Source organism: Coregonus lavaretus, assembly GCF_964263955.1.
Source record: "Coregonus lavaretus genome assembly, chromosome: 16".
NCBI lineage: Eukaryota > Metazoa > Chordata > Actinopteri > Salmoniformes > Salmonidae > Coregonus > Coregonus lavaretus.
In genome coordinates, this window is record NC_140003.1 from 21,352,603 (window position 1) to 21,372,429 (window position 19,827).

Genomic DNA, 19,827 nt, shown 5'->3' on the forward strand with positions numbered 1-19,827 from the left:
AAAGCTTCCAGTCTGTTATTCTAACTCAATCAGCATGACAGAGTGATCTCCAGCCTTGTCCTCGTCAACACTCTCACTTGTGTTAATGAGAGAATCACTGACATGATGTCAGCTGGTCCTTTTGTGGCAGGGCTGAAATGCAGTGGAAATGGTTTTTGGGGGATTAAGTTCATTTTCATGGCACAGAGGGACTTTGCAATTAGTAGCAATTCATCTGATCACTCTTCATGACATTCTGGAGTATATGCAAATTGCCATCATCAAAACTGAGGCAGCAGACTTTGTGAAAATGAGTATTTGTGTCATTCTCAAAACTTTTGACCACGAGCATCTGGCTCCATAGGTACTGCAGTCTACAGTCTCTCTGCAAGCCTCTCGTGGCACATACCTGCAGGCCAGTGTGTCTGTGTCAGTGTGTGTACACTCCGGCCCAAGCCCAGCAACCCAGGAGAAGTTGTGTGTGAGTGATTGACAGCTGTCGGCTGAGAAAGTGTGTGTGTGTGTGAGAGGTTGTCCAGTGAAGTGTGTGTGTGAGAGAGAGGTGAGGGGAGGTTGTCCAGTCTGCTGACACTGATCACCCTCTTTCTCAGGAGACTGACTCACTATCTGACAGCCTGGATTAACATTCTGCTATGGTCATCACTAAACAGTGCTGTGTGAGACCTGGGGTGTAATCATTAGTCTAAAATGTTTTGCAACTAAAACTAGAGTTTCTATTGGACAGATTCAGGTAGGTCCTTCCCTGTTTTGTTTGCTTCTGTTTGGTTCCTAGTGAATACACCCCTGAGAACTAGTGTGCCAACATGAGTAATTAGCTTAATATGTCACTAACATTGTTGTATACAGTACAGTTATAACATTGTAGTTCCATTAACATTGTTGTCAGCCATTACAATCCATGAATGTGTGATAAGGACATTGAATGTGGAAAGAAAGAAAAAACACAATAAGTACATGTTTTTCCTTATTATATCCTCTTTAATATATCTTAAAAAATGGATATACAATCTGAGAAAGAAAATAAGGATTTAAACTGAGGGACAGACAGACCCTCCCGAGCCCCACAGAGAACTAGGCTAGCTGGACCAGTAAAAGAAGGAGTGTGGGGCTAGGAACCAACGCATGCTAACAACAAGTCACACGTGAACCCCTGTCCATTTGAACACACACACACACACACACACACACACACACACACACACACACACACGGGCACAGAAAAGCATGCACACACACACTCTTCAACACACACTCTTCTAACATACCTACTGTAAAATACACCACCTCCTGGTCACATACATTTTGCCTCATGCAAACATGTGAATACAATTTAATACAGTGATGATACTGAATCTTATGTTCCAATATGCACACATACAGGCACAAAGCCAGCCCAGGCAAAGCGAAGCAACAAACCCACACACTCAAAGATATACATACCTCTCATAAACACACACACACACACACATACACATACAGAGAGGGACAGACAGACACACGAGGACATGCATACAGAGGAGATAGGCCTTCCCCCTTAGACACCTCACTTGCATCGAAACAGAGGACTCTCATACACAACCTAGCAGAGAGAGCCCTCGTATTCCCCCTACCTCCATGGGGGCAGAAGAGAATGCATGAGTGGGGTGGGGCCTAAGAGAGTGGAGGGAGAGACGACAGGATGGAGGGATGGAGCAAGAGAAAGACAGACAGACTTTCAGAGGCACAGTGCCCTCTACGTTTGGCTTCCCCAGAGGTCAGGGGAGCTGAGATAAGGTCAAGGTTCAGGTGTGGTGGTACAACTTGTACTGTGGTAAAGCTTGAGTATTTTCCTAGGAGCTTCATCTGGACAGTGTTACAGTGCGTCTGGGGCACCGTTAAATTGTGTGCCCCCGTGGATGAGTGAACAGAACAGACAGGAAGTGGGCGTGTCTGAAATGGTACCCTATTCCCTATGTAGTGCACTACTTCTGACCAGGGCCTATAGGGCTCTTGTCAAAAGTAGGGTAATATACAGGGATTAGGGTGCCATTTCAGACGTATGCTGAGTGAAGTGGACAATAGACTGGGGACTGACTGGGTCGGTGGCACTTGTCATTCACATGCTGTCTGATGAGGTGGGGGTGGGCGGGGGGTGCAAGCCTTGAATGAGTGACATAACAGAGATGTTGTTTTTCCAGCTGTGTGTGTTTCTGTGTGGATGGGTGGGTGTGCATGCACAACCAAGTGCTATGTGTTGTGAGTAGCTAGTTGAGTGTGTTTGCTTTTCAATGTGCGTGAAGGGATTCCGTGTGTGTGTGTGTGCTCGTGTGCATTTTCTTTGCAACCAGACATGGCAGGCACTAGAACTGAGAAATACTAACAGATAATCTTTCTCTTTGATTCGTCAATTCTTAAATAACAGCTAACTGGATTGGTTAAATCCCGGGTCCTCACTGCCACATGGGCTCACTATTATTGGCTCAGACACACAGAGAGGCCCTGTCATTGGACAATCCCTGTGGTGACGCAGCATAATTACTCTAGGCCACTCAGGGCAATTAAAGCATATTCAAACTTTTAAAATTTGTTTTCTCTTTTAAATCATTTTTTCTTTCAGCAACATCGTATTGCAGTCAGGGTGTCAGCAATGCGCAGCGGTTGGTTGGTTGACGAGACGTTAGGGGGCGGGGTTCAGCTGCGCAGTCGAAGAAAGGGGGGTTGCAGGCAGCCGGCGCAGCTGACACAGTCATCATCTGGCATAGTGCTTGATGTAATCTTGAACCTTATTCCGGAAATCCTCCTAGAGCAAGACACACAAACAACAACAGTGAGCTTTGCTGGATCTACTGTATATCCTTGTTTCGTTTTTACAAACATCTTACCTCCAACTGCTCTGAAATTCTTTAGGCCAACATACAGTTCATCAGTTTAAATGACTTTGAGGGAGACATTCAATAACAATGCAGTAAGCGGCATCAGGGGTTGATGCCAGTAAACAGTGGGATGAAAACATTACCGACAAACCCTGCGCACTTCCTGGCACGTAAAAGATGATACGACCACTGAGGGCACGGCAACAGCCAGAGCTATGAAACCATTAACCACAGAGCGTCCGTCCGGCGAGGGAATACGGTCCCCATAGCCAGACTGTGGAGATGGAGGTAGATATGGAGGGCCCTGCTGCACTGCTAAAGCTCTGGCTCCAGGCAAACAGCCTCCAACAAGATGTCTGAGAGCCTGAGAGGAATCCAGGAGGGCCCAGGATTCTTCACATAACTCTGCTGGCCTGTTGTTCTGTACCCAGTACCAGGCTGTAAATAACCCCAGTCTACAGTCTGGAGGAACACAGTGAATGGCCCATCTTTGCACTGTCTTTCTGTCTGTCTGTGACCACCTCTGTTTCCCCAGCTGGTGCATACACAGTGTCTAGGCCTAATTGATCCTTCTGAATGGTATGGAACACTACAGTGCAGTACCTGGGGAGTTATAGCCTGGGCCTGAGTGTGTGTGTGTGTGTGTGTGTGTGTGTGTGTGTGTGTGTCTGCCATGAGGGTGTGTGTGTGTGTGTGTGTGTGTGTGTAAGCGTGTGTGTGTAAGCGTGTGTGTGTGAGAGAGAGATAGAGAGTGTGTGTATTCTGTGCGTGTGTGTAGGGTTGAAATTAAATAAAGTCAAATTAATTCCCATGAGCCTGTCTGGGGACAGTGTGCTAGATGATTGAGAGGAGAGATGGAGCCAGGTTGGCATGGCAGCGTACGTAGCGGCCCAGGTGGCGGGCAGCAGCTCAAAGCGATTGATATCCTTGGCTCTGTTTGTCTCTCCTGGGTCAGCTTGCCCCCTGCCCTTTCCTTTTCCAGGGCCAGCTATATTAAACCACACGAGCTCAGGTCACGCACAGCTCTGAGAGCAACAACAAACGCATCAAACAAAAGCCTAGTTCCTTCTCTTCTCACTAGTGGTCCAGGATTTGGGTTCGATTGGGAATTGATGAGGTTAGTAGGGGGTGGTGTCCGCTAAAAGACTACACAACCCTGGTATCAGGAGCCAAGGCAAGTGAAAGAAGCAACTGTAAACCCTCCTCCAATCTGCACAGGGACCTCCCATTGACATCAATGCATTATTTACCCATCAAGCTCCAGTTTCACAGATGCACATTTCCCAAGATGGGATTAATTCCTTTGAGAATAAGCTCAGAATGAGGCTTGGTCAGGGCTGGAAAAGGCCAGAAGAGTCTCAGACAAAAACAACAACAAAGATGTCAACCATGGCAACAACAACTTAAGGAGATAAGCGCGAGACTTAATGCTTTAAAATGGTGACAACTTTAGGACAAATGTGTGTGGCTGACTTACAGTTGACATTTTAGTCATTTAGCAGACAATCTTATCCAGAGAGACTTACAGTTAGTACTAGACTTAGTTCCCAGCATGCCTCAGGGAAAAACAATTAGCACTACAGATCTCTCTCTCCGTCCGACGTTGCACGAAAGCTTGTATGTAAATCCACTAGGCTGTTGATGAAAATCACAATCAGACGGCTGGTTGGTAACCTGCTATTTGAGTCATAATCCATCCTACTGGGTCTCTACAGTCCTTAATGAAAGCCAGATAAATTATATTTTAAACAGTAATAACTAAAACAATTATGACCTGGGGGCAGCTTTACTGAGAGATTATGACGTCGGTCTCTTATGTGAAACTCCAAGGACGTGGGGAGGACAGAGACTGATATGAAGGAGGAAAGCAGTACTGAACCATGTCACCTTTCCTACTCAATTAGCTCACATCCTCCCAGCAGGCAGGTACACCAGTGTTCAAAACACCTCTTCTGTTCAAAACACCTCTTGTACTTCGCCTTGGGTGGAATGTGCTAGAGCTTTACAGTCAGGCTATAGCAACAGAGCAAAGCAAACAGCACTAAGTTAAAGAGGCCTCAGCACAGCTAGGCAGACAGAACAGAGACTTAGAACTAACAGTTAGAACAGGGACCCCGGAACACCCCAAGCTGAGACCTTGGGGGATTCTATTGCTGCACCCCCCTTCCTGGCCCCTCTCCCCCCAACCCCCCCATGTTACATAACTATGCAGCTTTGCTAAATATTTTGGCAGCGACTCAGCAAGCTGAGCGCAGCACAGAGCAGAGCTTTAAATAGCCCCCCCCCCCCCCCCCGTAGTTCTGCGTATTAACCTGCCCCATTATAACAATCTGAAGGTTTTGTGGTCGTGTGGTTAAGCCGATTGGGCCTTGCCTTTCTTCCCTGGCTAATTGCTTTTTGTTACACCTCCGTATGCAGAATGTTACAAAGAAACAGATATTGGGGGGAGGAAGATTTATATTAGGCTATACTACGACTACTCATCATAACAATGGAGATGAATGATGACATTCAGAATAGTTCTCTGACATACAAGTCAATGTCCTCAAACGAATTCAAAAGTAAAAGTGCAGATACAGTACCAGTCAAAAGTTTGGACGCACCAACTCATTCCAGGGGTTTTCTAAATGTTTTACTATTTTCTACATTGTAGAATAATAGTGAAGACATCAAAGCTATGATATAACACATATGGAATAATGTAGTAACCAAAAAAGTGTTAAACAAATATATTTGAGATTCTTCAAAGTAGCCACCCTTTGCCTTGATGACAGCTTTGCACACACTTGGCATTCTCTCGCAGGGGTGGGAGGGAGGAAGGGGTGGAGAGGTGGTAAACGAGACCTCCTGATGGCACTCATCTCGCACTCTATCACTTCGAATTCCCTCTTCCCCACTGCAGAGCTAGGGATAGAGCATTTCAGAGTCCGCAGGCTTACCTGGTAACGTGATCAGTTTGGACCGATTCAGGTCAGATCATGTCAGGTAGAACTAGCGCTGAAGGTGGCCCACAGCCAGCAAGGTGTTACAAACACTAGATAGTCTGACAGGAGATCACACAGAGGCCAGATAATGAGCTAGTGATTTCACAGAATTATTGACAGAAAGTTGACAAACTACTTCTGACAACATTTCTTTACCGTCAAAGTTTTCACTTCACGAAACTGACACTGTCTATACTAGGCGCTAAAGACCACCGTGGTACAACCATCCAGAACCAGACACAGTCACATGGATGCTGGGTTCTTTTCACGTGTAAACAAACAGCCGGTTGATTGGCTATTGATCCAGTGTGAGACAGACTGATAGCACAGTGAAGATACTAATTATGGGTTGGATGGAGATCCATAGATCTGCATTAGGATGCAGTCAGAAGACCACAGGGTCCCTCAGGAGAGCATTATGCAAAGCCTTTGCTAAGCCATCGGACTGGGGCTCATCAATGGAGCAGCATTGCTGACCATGCTAGAACACCTGAGTGACTAATCATATCAGTCAAAACGTGGCTGTTAGTTTGCTGTGGCCAACCTTAAATAAACCATTTTCTGTGGCATTGCTACAGCTACAGTGATGTCCAAAAGTATTTGGACAGTGATACATTTTTTGTTATTTTGGCTCTGTACTCCAGCACTTTGGATTTGAAATGATACAATGACTAGGTTGAAGTGCAGATTGTCAGCTTTAATTTAAGGGTATTTTCATCCACATCGGGATCGAAAATACAGCACTTTTTCTACATAGCCGCCGCCCCCCCCGCTCCCGCTCCCCCTTCCCAAATCATGTCCAATCAATTGAATCTACCACAGGTGGACTCCAATCAAGTCGTAGAAACATCTCAAGGATGATAAATGGAAACAGGATGCACCTGAGCTCAATTTCGAGTCTCATAGCAAAGGGTCTGAATACTTATGTAAATAAGGTATTTCTCTTTTTTATTTTTTAATAAATTAACAAAACATTCTAAAAACTTGTTTTCGCTTTGTCATTAAGGGGTATTGTGTGTAGATAATTTTTTCATCAAACAATTTAATCAATTTTAGAATAAGGCTGTAATGTAACATAATGTGGAAAAAGTCAAGGGGTCCGAATACTTTCCGAATGCACTGTATGTGTATTAAAGTAATGTAAAGTTTTGTATTTGGTCCAATATTCCTAGCACACAATGAGTACATCATGCTTGTGACTCTACACATTTGTTGGATGCATTTGCAGTTTGTTTTGGTTGTATTTCAGATTATGTTGTGCCCAATTGAAATGAATGGTAAATAATGTATTGTGCCATTTTGGAGTCACTTTTATTGTAAATAAGAATAGAATATGTTTCAATCTGAACACTTGTAGATTAATGTGGATGGTACCATTATTACGGATAATCCTGTATGAATCGTGAATAATGAGTGAGAAATTTACAGAGGCACAAAGATTATACCCCCAAGACATGGTAACCTTTTACGATTACCAATAACAGGGGAGGTTAGCATTTTTGTGGGGGTATGATATTTATGCCTTTCCCACTCACCATTATTCACGATTCATTCATGATTATCCGTAATCTTGGTAGCGTGCACATTAATGTAGGAGTGTTCAGAAACATATCCTTTCCTTATTTACAATAAAAGTGACTCCAAAATAACACACTACATTATTTACCATTGGGTACAACATAATCCGAAACACCTAAAATGGGGGGACTATGTACAAAAAGTGCTGTAATTTCTAAACGGTTCACCAGATATGGATGAAAATACCCTCAAATTAAAGCTGCACCTCAACCTCATATTGTATCATTTCAAATCCAAAGTGCCGGAGTACAGAGCCAAAACAACAAAATGTGTCACTGTCCAAATACTTTTGGAACTCACTGTATGTACGTATACCACAATGACATGTCCAATATACCTTTGTGTTTGTGACAAAGACATAACATAAAGGTCACGAAAGACTTCATGCCTGGCTAATCATCGATCTCTTTAGTTTTCAGGTCAACAGTCAAATGGCAGCCACATGTGGGTTCAGCCTGCTCCGTTCTGGTATGTTCCATCTCCCACAGCACAACTGTATGCCCCCCGCCCCCCCCCCCCCCAGCTGACAGTAGAATAGAATAGACAATAGAATAACAATGCAGTCAGAGAGCATTAAGCACTGGGGGAGTTCCACTTTAAGCCTACTCTCTCTGCGGTTGTTGCTGAGCCAACAATAAAGCTGGAAACAGGGCCTGTTTCTCAGTAGGAGGTCAGATCCATTTTACTGGATGGCTGTTGTTTTTCCTACTGTGCGATGGGGTATCTGCACTGCTGCAACATGACTGTGTTACTATTAAAAGCCCTAGTTTCCTCTCAGAGAGAGAGAGCAAGCAAGTTTGAGGCAGAGCTGCCTGGGACGAGACTAAGGGGGAGTCAGTCAGCAGGGGGACCTCTGCATCAGTATGGTGATTACATGCTCATTTACAGTGCCTTGCAAAAGTATTCATCCCCCTTGGTGTTTTCCTATTTTGTTGCATTACAACCTGTAATTGAAATTGATTTTTATTTGGATTTCATGTAATGGACAAATTATTAATTACTTGTTTCAAAAAAGTCTAAAAAATAAATAACTGAAAAGTGGTGCGTGCATATGCATTCACCCCCTTTGCTATGATGCCCCTAAATAAGATCTGGTGCAACCAATTACCTTCAGAAGTCACATAATTAGTTAAATAAAGGTCTGTAATTTTTTGAAAATCACATTGTATGATTTTTAAGTAATTAATTTGCATTTTAATGCATGACATAAGTATTTGATACATCAGAAAAGCAGAACTTAATATTTGGTACAGAAACCTTTGTTTGCAATTACCGAGATCATACGTTTCCTGTAGGTCTTGACCAGGTTTGCACACACTGCAGCAGGGATTTTGGCCCACTCCTCCATACAGACCTTCTCCAGATCCTTCAGGTTTCGGGGCTGTCGCTGGGCAATACGGACTTTCAGCTCCCTCCAAAGATTTTCTATTGGGTTCAGGTCTGGAGACTGGCTAGGCCACTCCAGGACCTTGAGATGCTTCTTACAGAGCCACTCCTTAGTTGCCCTGGCTGTGTGTTTCGGGTCGTTGTCATGCTGGAAGACCCAGCCACGACCCATCTTCAATGCTCTTACTGAGGGAAGGAGGTTGTTGGCCAAGATCTCGCGATACATGGCCCCATCCATCCTCCCCTCAATACGGTGCAGTCGTCCTGTCCCCTTTGCAGAAAAGCATCCCCAAAGAATGATGTTTCCACCTCCATGCTTCACGGTTGGGATGGTGTTCTTGGGGTTGTACTCATCCTTCTTCCTCCAAACACGGCGAGTAGAGATTAGACCAAAAAGCTATATTTTTGTCTCATCAGACCACATGACCTTCTCCCATTCCTCCTCTGGATCATCCAGATAGTCATTGGCAAACTTCAGACGGGCCTGGACATGCGCTGGCTTGAGCAGGGGGACCTTGCGTGCGCTGTAGGATTTTAATCCATGACGTAGTGTGTTACTAATGGTTTTCTTTGAGACTGTGGTCCCAGCTCTCTTCAGGTCATTGACCAGGTCCTGCCGTGTAGTTCTGGGCTGATCCCTCACCTTCCTCATGATCATTGATGCCCCATGAGGTGAGATCTTGCATGGAGCCCCAGACCGAGGGTGATTGACCGTCATCTTGAACTTCTTCCATGTTCTAATAATTGTGCCAACAGTTGTTGCCTTCTCACCAAGCTGCTTGCCTATTGTCCTGTAGCCCATCCCAGCCTTGTGCAGGTCTACAATTTTATCCCTGAAGTCCTTACACAGCTCTCTGGTCTTGGCCATTGTGGAGAGGTTGGAGTCTGTTTGATTGAGTGTGTGGACAGGTGTCTTTTATACAGGTAACAAGTTCAAACAGGTGCAATTAATACAGGTAATGAGTGGAGAACAGGAGGGCTTCTTAAAGAAAAACGAACAGGTCTGTGAGAGACGGAATTCTTACTGGTTGGTAAGTGATCAAATACTTATGTCATGCAATAAAATGCAAATTAATTACTTAAAAATCATACAATGTGATTTTCTGGATTTTTGTTTTAGATTCTGTCTCTCACAGTTGAAGTGTACCTATGATAAAAATTACAGACATCTACATGCTTTGTAAGTAGGAAAACCTGCAAAATCGGCAGTGTATCAAATACTTGTTCTCCCTACTGTAAGTGTCACATGATCTCAGTTTATACAGTGAGGGAAAAAAGTATTTGATCCCCTGCTGATTTTGTACGTTTGCCCACTGACAAAGACATGATCAGTCTATAATTTTAATGGTCGTTTTATTTGAACAGTGAGAGACAGAATAACAACAACAAAAAATCCAGAAAAACGCATGTCAAAAATGTTATAAATTGATTTGCATTTTAATGAGGGAAATAACTATTTGACCCCTCTGCAAAACATGACTTAGTACTTGGTGGCAAAACCCTTGTTGGCAATCACAGAGGTCAGACGTTTCTTGTAGTTGGCCACCAGGTTTGCACACATCAGCACGGATTTTGTCCCACTCCTCTTTGCAGATCTTCTCCAAGTCATTAAGGTTTCGAGGCTGACGTTTGGCAACTCGAACCTTCAGCTCCCTCCACAGATTTTCTATGTGATTAAGGTCTGGAGACTGGCTAGGCCACTCCAGGACCTTAATGTGCTTCTTCTTGAGCCACTCCTTTGTTGCCTTGGCCGTGTGTTTTGGGTCATTGTCATGCTGGAATACCCATCCACGACCCATTTTCAATACCCTGGCTGAGGGAAGGAGCTTCTCACCCAAGATTTGACGGTACATGGCCCCGTCCATCGTCCCTTTGATGCAGTGAAGTTGTCCTGTCCCCTTAGCAGAAAAACACCCCCAAAGCATAAAGTTTCCACCTCCATGTTTGACGGTGGGGATGGTGTTCTTGGGGTCATAGGCAGCAATCCTCCTCCTCCAAACACGGTGAGTTGAGTTGATGCCAAAGAGCTCAATTTTGGTCTCATCTGACCACAACACTTTCACCCAGTTCTCCTCTGAATCATTCAGATGTTCATTGGCAAACTTCAGACGGGCCTGTATATGTGCTTTCTTGAGCAGGGGGACCTTGCGGGCGCTGCAGGATTGCAGTCCTTCACGGCATAGAGTGTTACCAATTGTTTTCTTGGTGACTATGGTCCCAGCTGCCTTGAGATCATTGACAAGATCCTCCCGTGTTCCGTGCTGATTCCTCACCGTTCTCATGATCATTGCACTCCACGAGATGAGATCTTGCATGGAGCCCCAGGCCGAGGGAGATTGACAGTTCTTTTGTGTTTCTTCCATTTACGAATAATCGCACCAACTGTTGTCATCTTCTCACCAAGCTGCTTAGCGATGGTCTTGTAGCCCATTCCAGCCTTGTGTAGGTCTACAATCTTGTCCCTGACATCCTTGGAGAGCTCTTTGGTCTTGGCCATGGTGGAGAATTTGGAATCTGATTGATTGATTGCTTCTGTGGACAGGTGTCTTTTATACAGGTAACACACTGAGATTAGGAGCACTCCCTTTAAGAGTGTGCTCCTAATCTCAGCTCGTTACCTGTATAAAAGACACCCTTGAGCCAGAAATCTTTCTGATTGAGAGGGGGTCAAATACTTATATCCCTCATTAAAATGCAAATCAATTTATAACATTTTTGACATGCGTTTCTTTCTGAATTTTGTTGTTGTTATTCTGTCTCTCACTGTTCAAATAAACCTACCATTAAAATTACAGACTAATCATTCCTTTGTCAGTGGGCAAACGTACAAAATCAGCAGGGGATCAAATACTTTTTTCCCCTCACTGTATACACCTGTTCTGAAAGGCGCCAGAGTCTGCAACACCACTAAGCAAGGGGCACCACCAAGCAAGCGGCACCATGAAGACCAAGGAGCTCTCTAAACAGGTCAGGGACAAAGTTGTGGAGAAGTACAGATCAGGGTTGGGTTATAAAAAAAATATCAGAATAATTTAACATCCTATGGAGCACCATTTAAATCCATTATTAAAAAACGGAAAGAACATGGCACCACAACAAACCCGCCAAGAGAGGGCCGCCCACCAAAACTCACGGACCAGGCAATGAGGGCATTAATCAGAGAGGAAACAAAGAGACCAAAGATAACCCTGAAGGAGCTGCAAAGCTCCACAGCGGAGATTGGAGTATCTGTCCAATGGACTACTTTAAGCCGTACACTCCACAGAGCTGGGCTTTACGGAAGAGTGGCCAGAAAAAAGCCATTGCTTAAAGAAAGAAATAAGCAAACACGTTTGGTGTTCGCCAAAAGCCATGTGTGAGACTCCCCAAACAGATGGAAGAAGGTACTCTTGTTAGATGAGACTAAAATTGAGCTTTTTGGCCATCAAGGAAAACGCTATGTCTGGCACAAACCCAACACCTCATCACCCCGAGAACACCATCCCCACAGTGAAGCATGGTGGTGGCAGCATCATGCTGTGGGGATGTTTTTCCATCGGCAGGGATTGGGAAACTGGTCAGAATTGAAGGAATGATGGATGACGCTAAATACAGGGAAATTCTTGAGGGAAACCTGTTTCAGTCTTCCAGAGATTTGAGACTGGGACAGAGGTTCACCTTCCAGCAGGACAATGACCCTAAGAATACTGCTAAAGAAACACTTGAGTGGTTTAAGGGGAAACATTTAAATGTCTTGGAATGGCCTAGTCAAAGCACAGACCTCAATCCAATTGAGAATCTGTGGTATGACTTAAAGATTGCTGTACACCAGTGGAACCCATCCAACTTGAAGGAGCTGGAGCAGTTTTGCCTTGAAGAATGGGCAAAAATCCCAGTGGCTAGATGTGCCAAGCTTATAGAGACTTGCAGCTGTAATTGCGGCAAAAGGTGGCTCTACAAAGTATTGACTTTGGGGGGGGGGTGAATAGTTATGCACGCTCAAGTTCAGCTTTCTTTCACAAAAAAAAATATTTTGCATCTTCAAAGTGGTAGGCATGTTGTGTAAATCAAATGATACAACCCCCCTAAAAATCCAGGTTGTAAGGCAACAAAATAGGAAAAATGCTTTAATTTCCTTGGCATCCACATCACTAAGAACTTAACATGGTCTGCACACACCCGCATAGTCGTGAAGAGGGAATGACAGTGCCTCTTCCCCATCAGGAGACTGAAAAGATTTGTCAACGGCCCTCGGATCCTCAAAAGAAGTTCTACAGCTGCACCATTGAGAGCATCTTGACTGGCTGCATCACTGCTTGGTATGGCAAATGCACCGCCCTTGACCGCAAAGTGCTAGAGAGGGTGGTGCGGAGAGCCCAGTACATGGGGACGAGCTCACTGCCATCCAGGACCTCTATATCAGGTGGTGTCAAAGGAAGGCCCGAAAAATTGTCTCCAGCCAAACAAGCCATAGACAGTTCACTCTGCTACCGTCCGGCAAATGGCACCGGAGCATCGGCTATCGGACCAACATTTTTGCATTTTAATGAGGGAAATAAGTATTTGACCCCCTCTCAATCAGAAAGATTTCTGGCTCCCAGGTGTCTTTTGTACAGGTAACGAGCTGAGATTAGGAGTGCTCCTAATCTCAGTTTGTTACCTGTATAAAAGACACCTGTCCACAGAAGCAATCAATCAATCAATCAGATTCCAAACTCTCCACCATGGCCAAGACCAAAGAGCTCTCCAAGGATGTCATGGACAAGATTGTAGACCTACACAAGGCTGGAATGGGCTACAAAACCATCGCCAAGCAGCTTGGTGAGAAGGTGACAACAGTTGGTGAGATTATTCGCAAATGGAAGAAACACAAAATCTCCCTCGGCCTGGGACTCCATGCAAGACCTCACCTCGTGGAGTGGCAATGATCATGAGAATGGTGAGGAATCAGCCCAGAACTACACGGGAGGATCTTGTCAATGATCTCAAGGCAGCTGGGACCATAGTCACCAAGAAAACAATTGGTAACACACTACGCCATGAAGGACTGAAATCCTGCAGCGCCCGCAAGGTCCCCCTGCTCAAGAAAGCACATATACAGGCCCGTCTGAAGTTTGCCAATGAACATCTGAATGATTCAGAGGAGAACTGGGTGAAAGTGTTGTGGTCAGAAGAGACCAAAATGGAGCTCTTTGCCATCAACTCAACTCGCCGTGTTTGGAGGAGGAGGAATGCTGCCTATGACCCCAAGAACCCCATCCCCACCGTCAAACATGGAGGTGGAAACTTTATGCTTTGGGGGTGTTTTTCTGCTAAGGGGACAGGACAACTTCACCGCATCAAAGGGACGATGGACGGGGCCATGTACCGTCAAATCTTGGGTGAGAACCTCCTTCCCTCAGCCAGGGCATTGAAAATGGGTCGTGGATGGGTATTCCAGCATGACAATGACCCAAAACACACGGCCAAGGCAACAAAGGAGTGGCTCAAGAAGAAGCACATTAAGGTCCTGGAGTGGCCTAGCCAGTCTCCAGACCTTAATCACATAGAAAATCTGTGGAGGGAGCTGAAGGTTCGAGTTGCCAAACGTCAGCCTCGAAACCTTAATGACTTGGAGAAGATCTGCAAAGAGGAGTGGGACAAAATCCCTCCTGAGATGTGTGCAAACCTGGTGGCCAACTACAAGAAACATCTGACCTCTGTGATTGCCAACAAGGGTTTTGCCACCAAGTACTAAGTCATGTTTTGCAGAGGGGTCAAATACTTATTTCCCTCATTAAAATGCAAATCAATTTATAACATTTTTGACATGCATTTTTCTGGATTTTGTTGTTGTTATTCTGTCTCTCACTGTTCAAATAAACCTACCATTAAATTATAGACTGCTCATGTCTTTGTCAGTGGGCAAACGTACAAAATCAGCAGGGGATCAAATACTTTTTTCCCTCACTGTATATCCCAGGACAAATAAGCTAGCAACAGCAAACTAGCTAGTTAAATGTCCATGAATGTTTTATGTGTTTTGACCTGTCTCCAAATTAATATAGTTGGTCCAGAGTTCGTTTTGATATTTCAACCTGTGTGTCCTGATCGCGTCTGGTGTAGATGGACAAAATCAACATGCGCGTGCCCGGTGTAGTCAGCATGTTAGAGGGAACATTGCTCCGGACATTATTTTGGCCTGTTCCTTCCTTCCTTCACTTACTTTCTCTGGCCTCTTTTCCTCTAGTTTATGTTCCGCTAGCCCAGTCTGGGTTTTTGGACGGGGCTTGGGGTGTTGGTGTGTGAAACCAACCAGAGTGACCCTGTCAAAGCCAGGCAGTCTCCACTCTACACAGACGGAGAGAGTGTGATGAAGACTATGCTCATATTGACCCGCTGTGAGTGGCAAACAGTAGCGAGGCATCAGGCATGATCTTAACTGTAAACCACAGCCCTGCTGTTGACATACTAAGCTGCTCTTACTCTCTGCAGCACACACTGTCTGTCTGGGGACTGGGGAGTACTGCGAGCCCCAGCCGAGTTCCACTTGGGAGAGAGTGTGAGAGGTCCCAGACAGGTCTGTCTCCTGCCGGGCATGGATAGCCCAGGCAGAATGAGACATAACGTGCATCACAAATGGCACCCTATTCTCTATATAGTGCACTACTTAGACACACACAGTGAGACATAAACTACAGCACAGTACCCAGTGGTTCTGAATGATCTGTTTGACCCACTCACAGTCAAGTGTTCATGAGTGAGTTCTACAGAACAGCCCCACATTCCACTTCTAGAGCTTTCAGACCTTCTAAACACGTCCTACTTACTGCTGCCCATGTAAGGTCATGGACAGGACATAGGGAAGATGACCTCCCTCCAGGTGGGCTGGTTGGTGTTGTTACCTTATCGCGCAGATGATGCTCGGCCGCGTCGATGTTCAACGGGTCATCGAAGTTCAGTAGATCCTGAATGAAATGAAAGAGAGAGAGTGAGCTCGAGTCAGCGAAAGTTTACTAAAAACTGATTCAGATAAACTAAAACCAGCTAACCCTGATGAAAACAACATTTGCCAGACTATTACATGTTGTTGTTGTTGTCTGATACTAACAGCCACTGGCAGTATGCAATGTCACCCTGGATTTAAGTTAAAAGACAAACAAAGTAGTGTAATTAGCCGGTTGCCGTAGGGATGGCGAGGCAGGATGTGTTATTAGGGAGATAAAATGGCGGCTAGGCCTGTGTGGAGAGCGCCTCACTTCCTGATTAAGAGCTAAGCCTCAGGGCATGACTGAGCATCAGGCTGCATCATCACTGTGGGAAGCAGCCAGGAGAGGAGCGAAAGAGATGCTATCAACCCAATCAACCAAGCAACAACAGTCACTTACAGGAACACTTAACACGCTCATTCTCCTTACCTACCTGCTTTCTCCTCAATGTTTACAGAAAATGTTTGGGGAATTGCTCGGAAACAGGTTTGTTTGGTTTTATAAATAAAAGAGATAGGCTTTACGGTAACAACTCAGTCTACCTGTTGTAGTCATGATAAGCATAGAAACACATTTTAACAGATGTCAAATGGTTTTGATTAAAAAGGTACTTACGGTAAACAAGGAGTTCAATCCCCAGACTACATCCTGAAAGACACAGACGCAACAGACAAAACATTCAGCAGACATCCATAGAACATCATATTAAAAAACTAGCCAGTAATAACCAGGCCAATCAGTGAGCATTTTTGAGCCAACAAATTAACACAAACAAAATCGTTGAATGCCCCAATTAGATAAAAGCATGGAATTCTATCATCTAACCAGTTCCATTGTATCTAACGAAGACGGAACCTTTCTGATTATGCAAGTGGATTGCCTCTGGGAAACGTATTAGGCAAATATCCTTGATGATCAAACACTGTGAAGAAGGGTATGATGGGTATCATTAACATGTATATTTTGAGGACATTAAAAGAGGAAACTGGCTCTTTTAATTGAGCGTCTCAGTCTCGGCAAAGGGTGTGTTAATTCATGAATCATAAACCATTATGAGATGCCAACGGGCGACGTGTAAACAATTACCCTTCCATAATAGCTTAATGTATTAATGTATTCTAGCTTCACTTCGAGGACGTCAGTGTGGACATTCAACTCTATTCCCCTGCCAAATGATAATGTCATAGACTTGTCACACATGGAGGTTTAATACGTATTGACACATTATGGAAATAACCAAACTGAAGAGGGGAAAATAAAACATGTTTTTGTTTTCTATTTAGTTGTCAGTTGGCTATGAGCTGAGCTGGATGAGGAAAATAATGATCCAAAGCCCTGTCCAGTTTCATTCTTATTTGTCTTGTTTGAGTAACAGGGTTAAAATATGGACACTCCTCAGGGAATTATAGGGCCAATATATAGTGTACTCCTTAGGGAGTCATAGGGTTTAATCAAGAACACTCAGTTAAATTGAGTACACTCCTCAGGGAGTGATGGGGTTAAATCAAAGACATTCAATGCACTGAAGGGGAGGATGAGGATGAGGGGCTCATTAGAACAAGGAAACATTACAGTTAATGGATACTTTCCCTGATGGGGCTTTCTAATGGTAGTAGCTACACATCGAAATGCAGATATATGCCTCGCAGAAAACAGGTGATGGGCCCAATTTGCTCTTATCACTTTGCTATTTCATTATAAAACAAAGGGTGGTCCCATCAAAGAGCAGAAGACAATTGAGTGCCAGGGAAGAAATAAAACGCACATGGAATGAAAAGAACAACTAATATTTTCCTGGGCTGTGATGCAAACTGCAGTGCTGTCAGAGGCCATGATTGACAGTTGGTGGATTTGCATTTAAATTAAATATAGTCAATACCTTTCTCTACAGGACCTGCTCTCTGTTTTAATGATCTTATCTCTCCATACTGTTGATCCCCATTTGGGATATTTCTCTAACAAGGTCCAGCTCTTGACCTTGAAAATACCACTGTGCATAATTAGCCTGATGTTTACATTCCTTACCAAGGTCGGATTTGATTCTAATGCAGGACCCACAGCTTGATGAATTAGTGGCCTACCGTATCCGTTTTGAATGATGAATAAGAGAACGCATATTAACAAATAGGAAGACAGTCACCAGTCGTTGCGCTTTCTCTATCCTTGACATTTCTAAGGTGATATCCTACAGGGAAACTAACCCACAAAAGGCTCCATAAGACCACACAGTTGAGGGCTATGGGACTTATCCAACAACTATATTTATTGTATTTTTATTTTACCTTTATTTAACTAGGCAAGTCAGTTAAGAACAAATTCTTATTTACAATGACGGCCTACCCCGTCAACTAGATGTTCCAAGCCTTCCCTTGCTTGTGATTGCACTTAGCCTTCCTATACTACTCAGTTTAGGAATATGGACTCTCCACTGGTTCAAGGGGGCCTGGAGTTCTGGATACTATATGTAGAGATATGGATCAGATCTGACTGCAACTACCAAAGAGCACTAACAAAGCAATAAGGATAACCTAACCACTTGCATAAGCTAAAGGAGTCTATTTTTGAGTGAGTAGTAGACCATGTGAGACAGTGGGAGAAAGTGTGGAGGAGGAAGAACTGAGGTTATGAAAGAGAAATGAGAACATGTAAGTAAGTGTTGGTGGTGAATACGATGGATAGACAAATTATGAAAAACTCTTCTCTTTTGTCAGGCAGGATGCCGCTTCAAAATGAGTCAAGCACTGTGTGTTAGTGTGTGTTAGTGTGTGTGTGTGTGAGTGAGAGAGAGAGTGTGTGTAAAATAAATAGCTAAACATCTAAAAGTGTGTGTCTATATCTATTTGCACAGATGTTGTGCGCCTGACTGTGTGTGTGTGCCTTCAGAAAGTATTCACACCCCTTGACTTATTCCACATTTTGTTATGTTACAGCTTGAATTCAAAATGGATAACATATATTTTTTTCTCAACCATCTACACACAATACCCAATAACGAGAAACTAATAATATGTTTTTAGAAATGTTTGCAAATGTATTGAAAATGAAATAGAGAAATATCTAATATCTACCAGTCAAAAGTATGGACACACCTACTCATTCCAGGGTTTTTCTTTATTTTTACCATTTTACCAAAATAGTGAAGACATCAAAACTATGAAATAACACATGCAATCATGTAGTAACAAATGCAAATATATTTTATATTTCAGATTCTTCAAATAGCCACCCTTTGCCTTTATGACAGCTTTGCACACTCTTGGCATTCTATCAACCAGTTTAATGAGGTAGTGACCTGGAATGCATTTCAATTAACAGGTGTGCCTTGTTAAAAGTTAATTTGTGGAATTTATTTCCTCCTTAATGCATTTGAGCCAATCAGTTATGTTGTCACAAGGTAGAGGGGGTATACAGAAGATAGCCCTATTTGGTAAAAGACCAAGTCCATATTATGGCAAGAACAGCTCAAATAAGCAGAGAAACAACAGTCCATCATTACTTTAAGACATGAAGGTCAGTCAATACGGAAATGTTCAAGAACTTTGAACGTTTCTTCAAGTGCAGTCGCAAAAACCATCAAGCGCTATGATGAAACTGGCTCTCATGAGGACCAGAAACCATACCATGATGTCCAAGGAACTGTCCGTAGATATCCGAGATAGAATTGTGATGAGGCATATATCTGAGGAAGGGTATAAAACAATTTCTAGAGTGTTGAAAGTTTCCAAGAGCACAGTGGTCTCAATCATTTGGGAATTTAAAAAATATGGAACTACCCAGACTCTGCCTAGAGCTGGCCGTCCAACCAAACTGAGCAACCGAGCAAGAAGGACCTTGGTCAGGAAGGTAATCAAGAGAACCAATGACCACTCTGACAGAACTACAGAGTTCCTTGGCTGAGATGGGAGAAACTGCCCGAAAGGACAACAGTTTCTACAGCCCTTTACCAATCTGAGCTTTATGGGAGAGTGGCCAGACGGAAGCCACTCCTGAGAAAAAGGCACATGACAGCACACCTGGAGTTTGCAAAAAGGCACGCCTAAGACAGAGCATAAGGCAAAATATTCTGTGGTCTGATTAGAC

At 43.9% G+C, this 19,827-nt stretch overlaps 1 protein-coding gene across 1 annotated transcript in view; it reads right to left on the reverse strand.

Annotated features, from left to right (window-relative positions):
* Nucleotides 1-962: 962 nt before the first annotated feature.
* Nucleotides 963-19,827, reverse strand: part of LOC311143695 (NEDD8-conjugating enzyme UBE2F) — a 74,030-nt gene continuing 55,165 nt past the window's right edge. The window contains exons 8-10 of the mRNA XM_084179567.1: nucleotides 16,363-16,395; nucleotides 15,664-15,726; nucleotides 963-2,779 (exon numbers count right to left, since the gene is read on the reverse strand). Coding sequence (XP_084035693.1) covers nucleotides 2,729-2,779; nucleotides 15,664-15,726; nucleotides 16,363-16,395 — 147 coding nt within the window. The 3' untranslated portion in view covers nucleotides 963-2,728. The remainder of the gene's footprint in view (nucleotides 2,780-15,663; nucleotides 15,727-16,362; nucleotides 16,396-19,827) is intronic.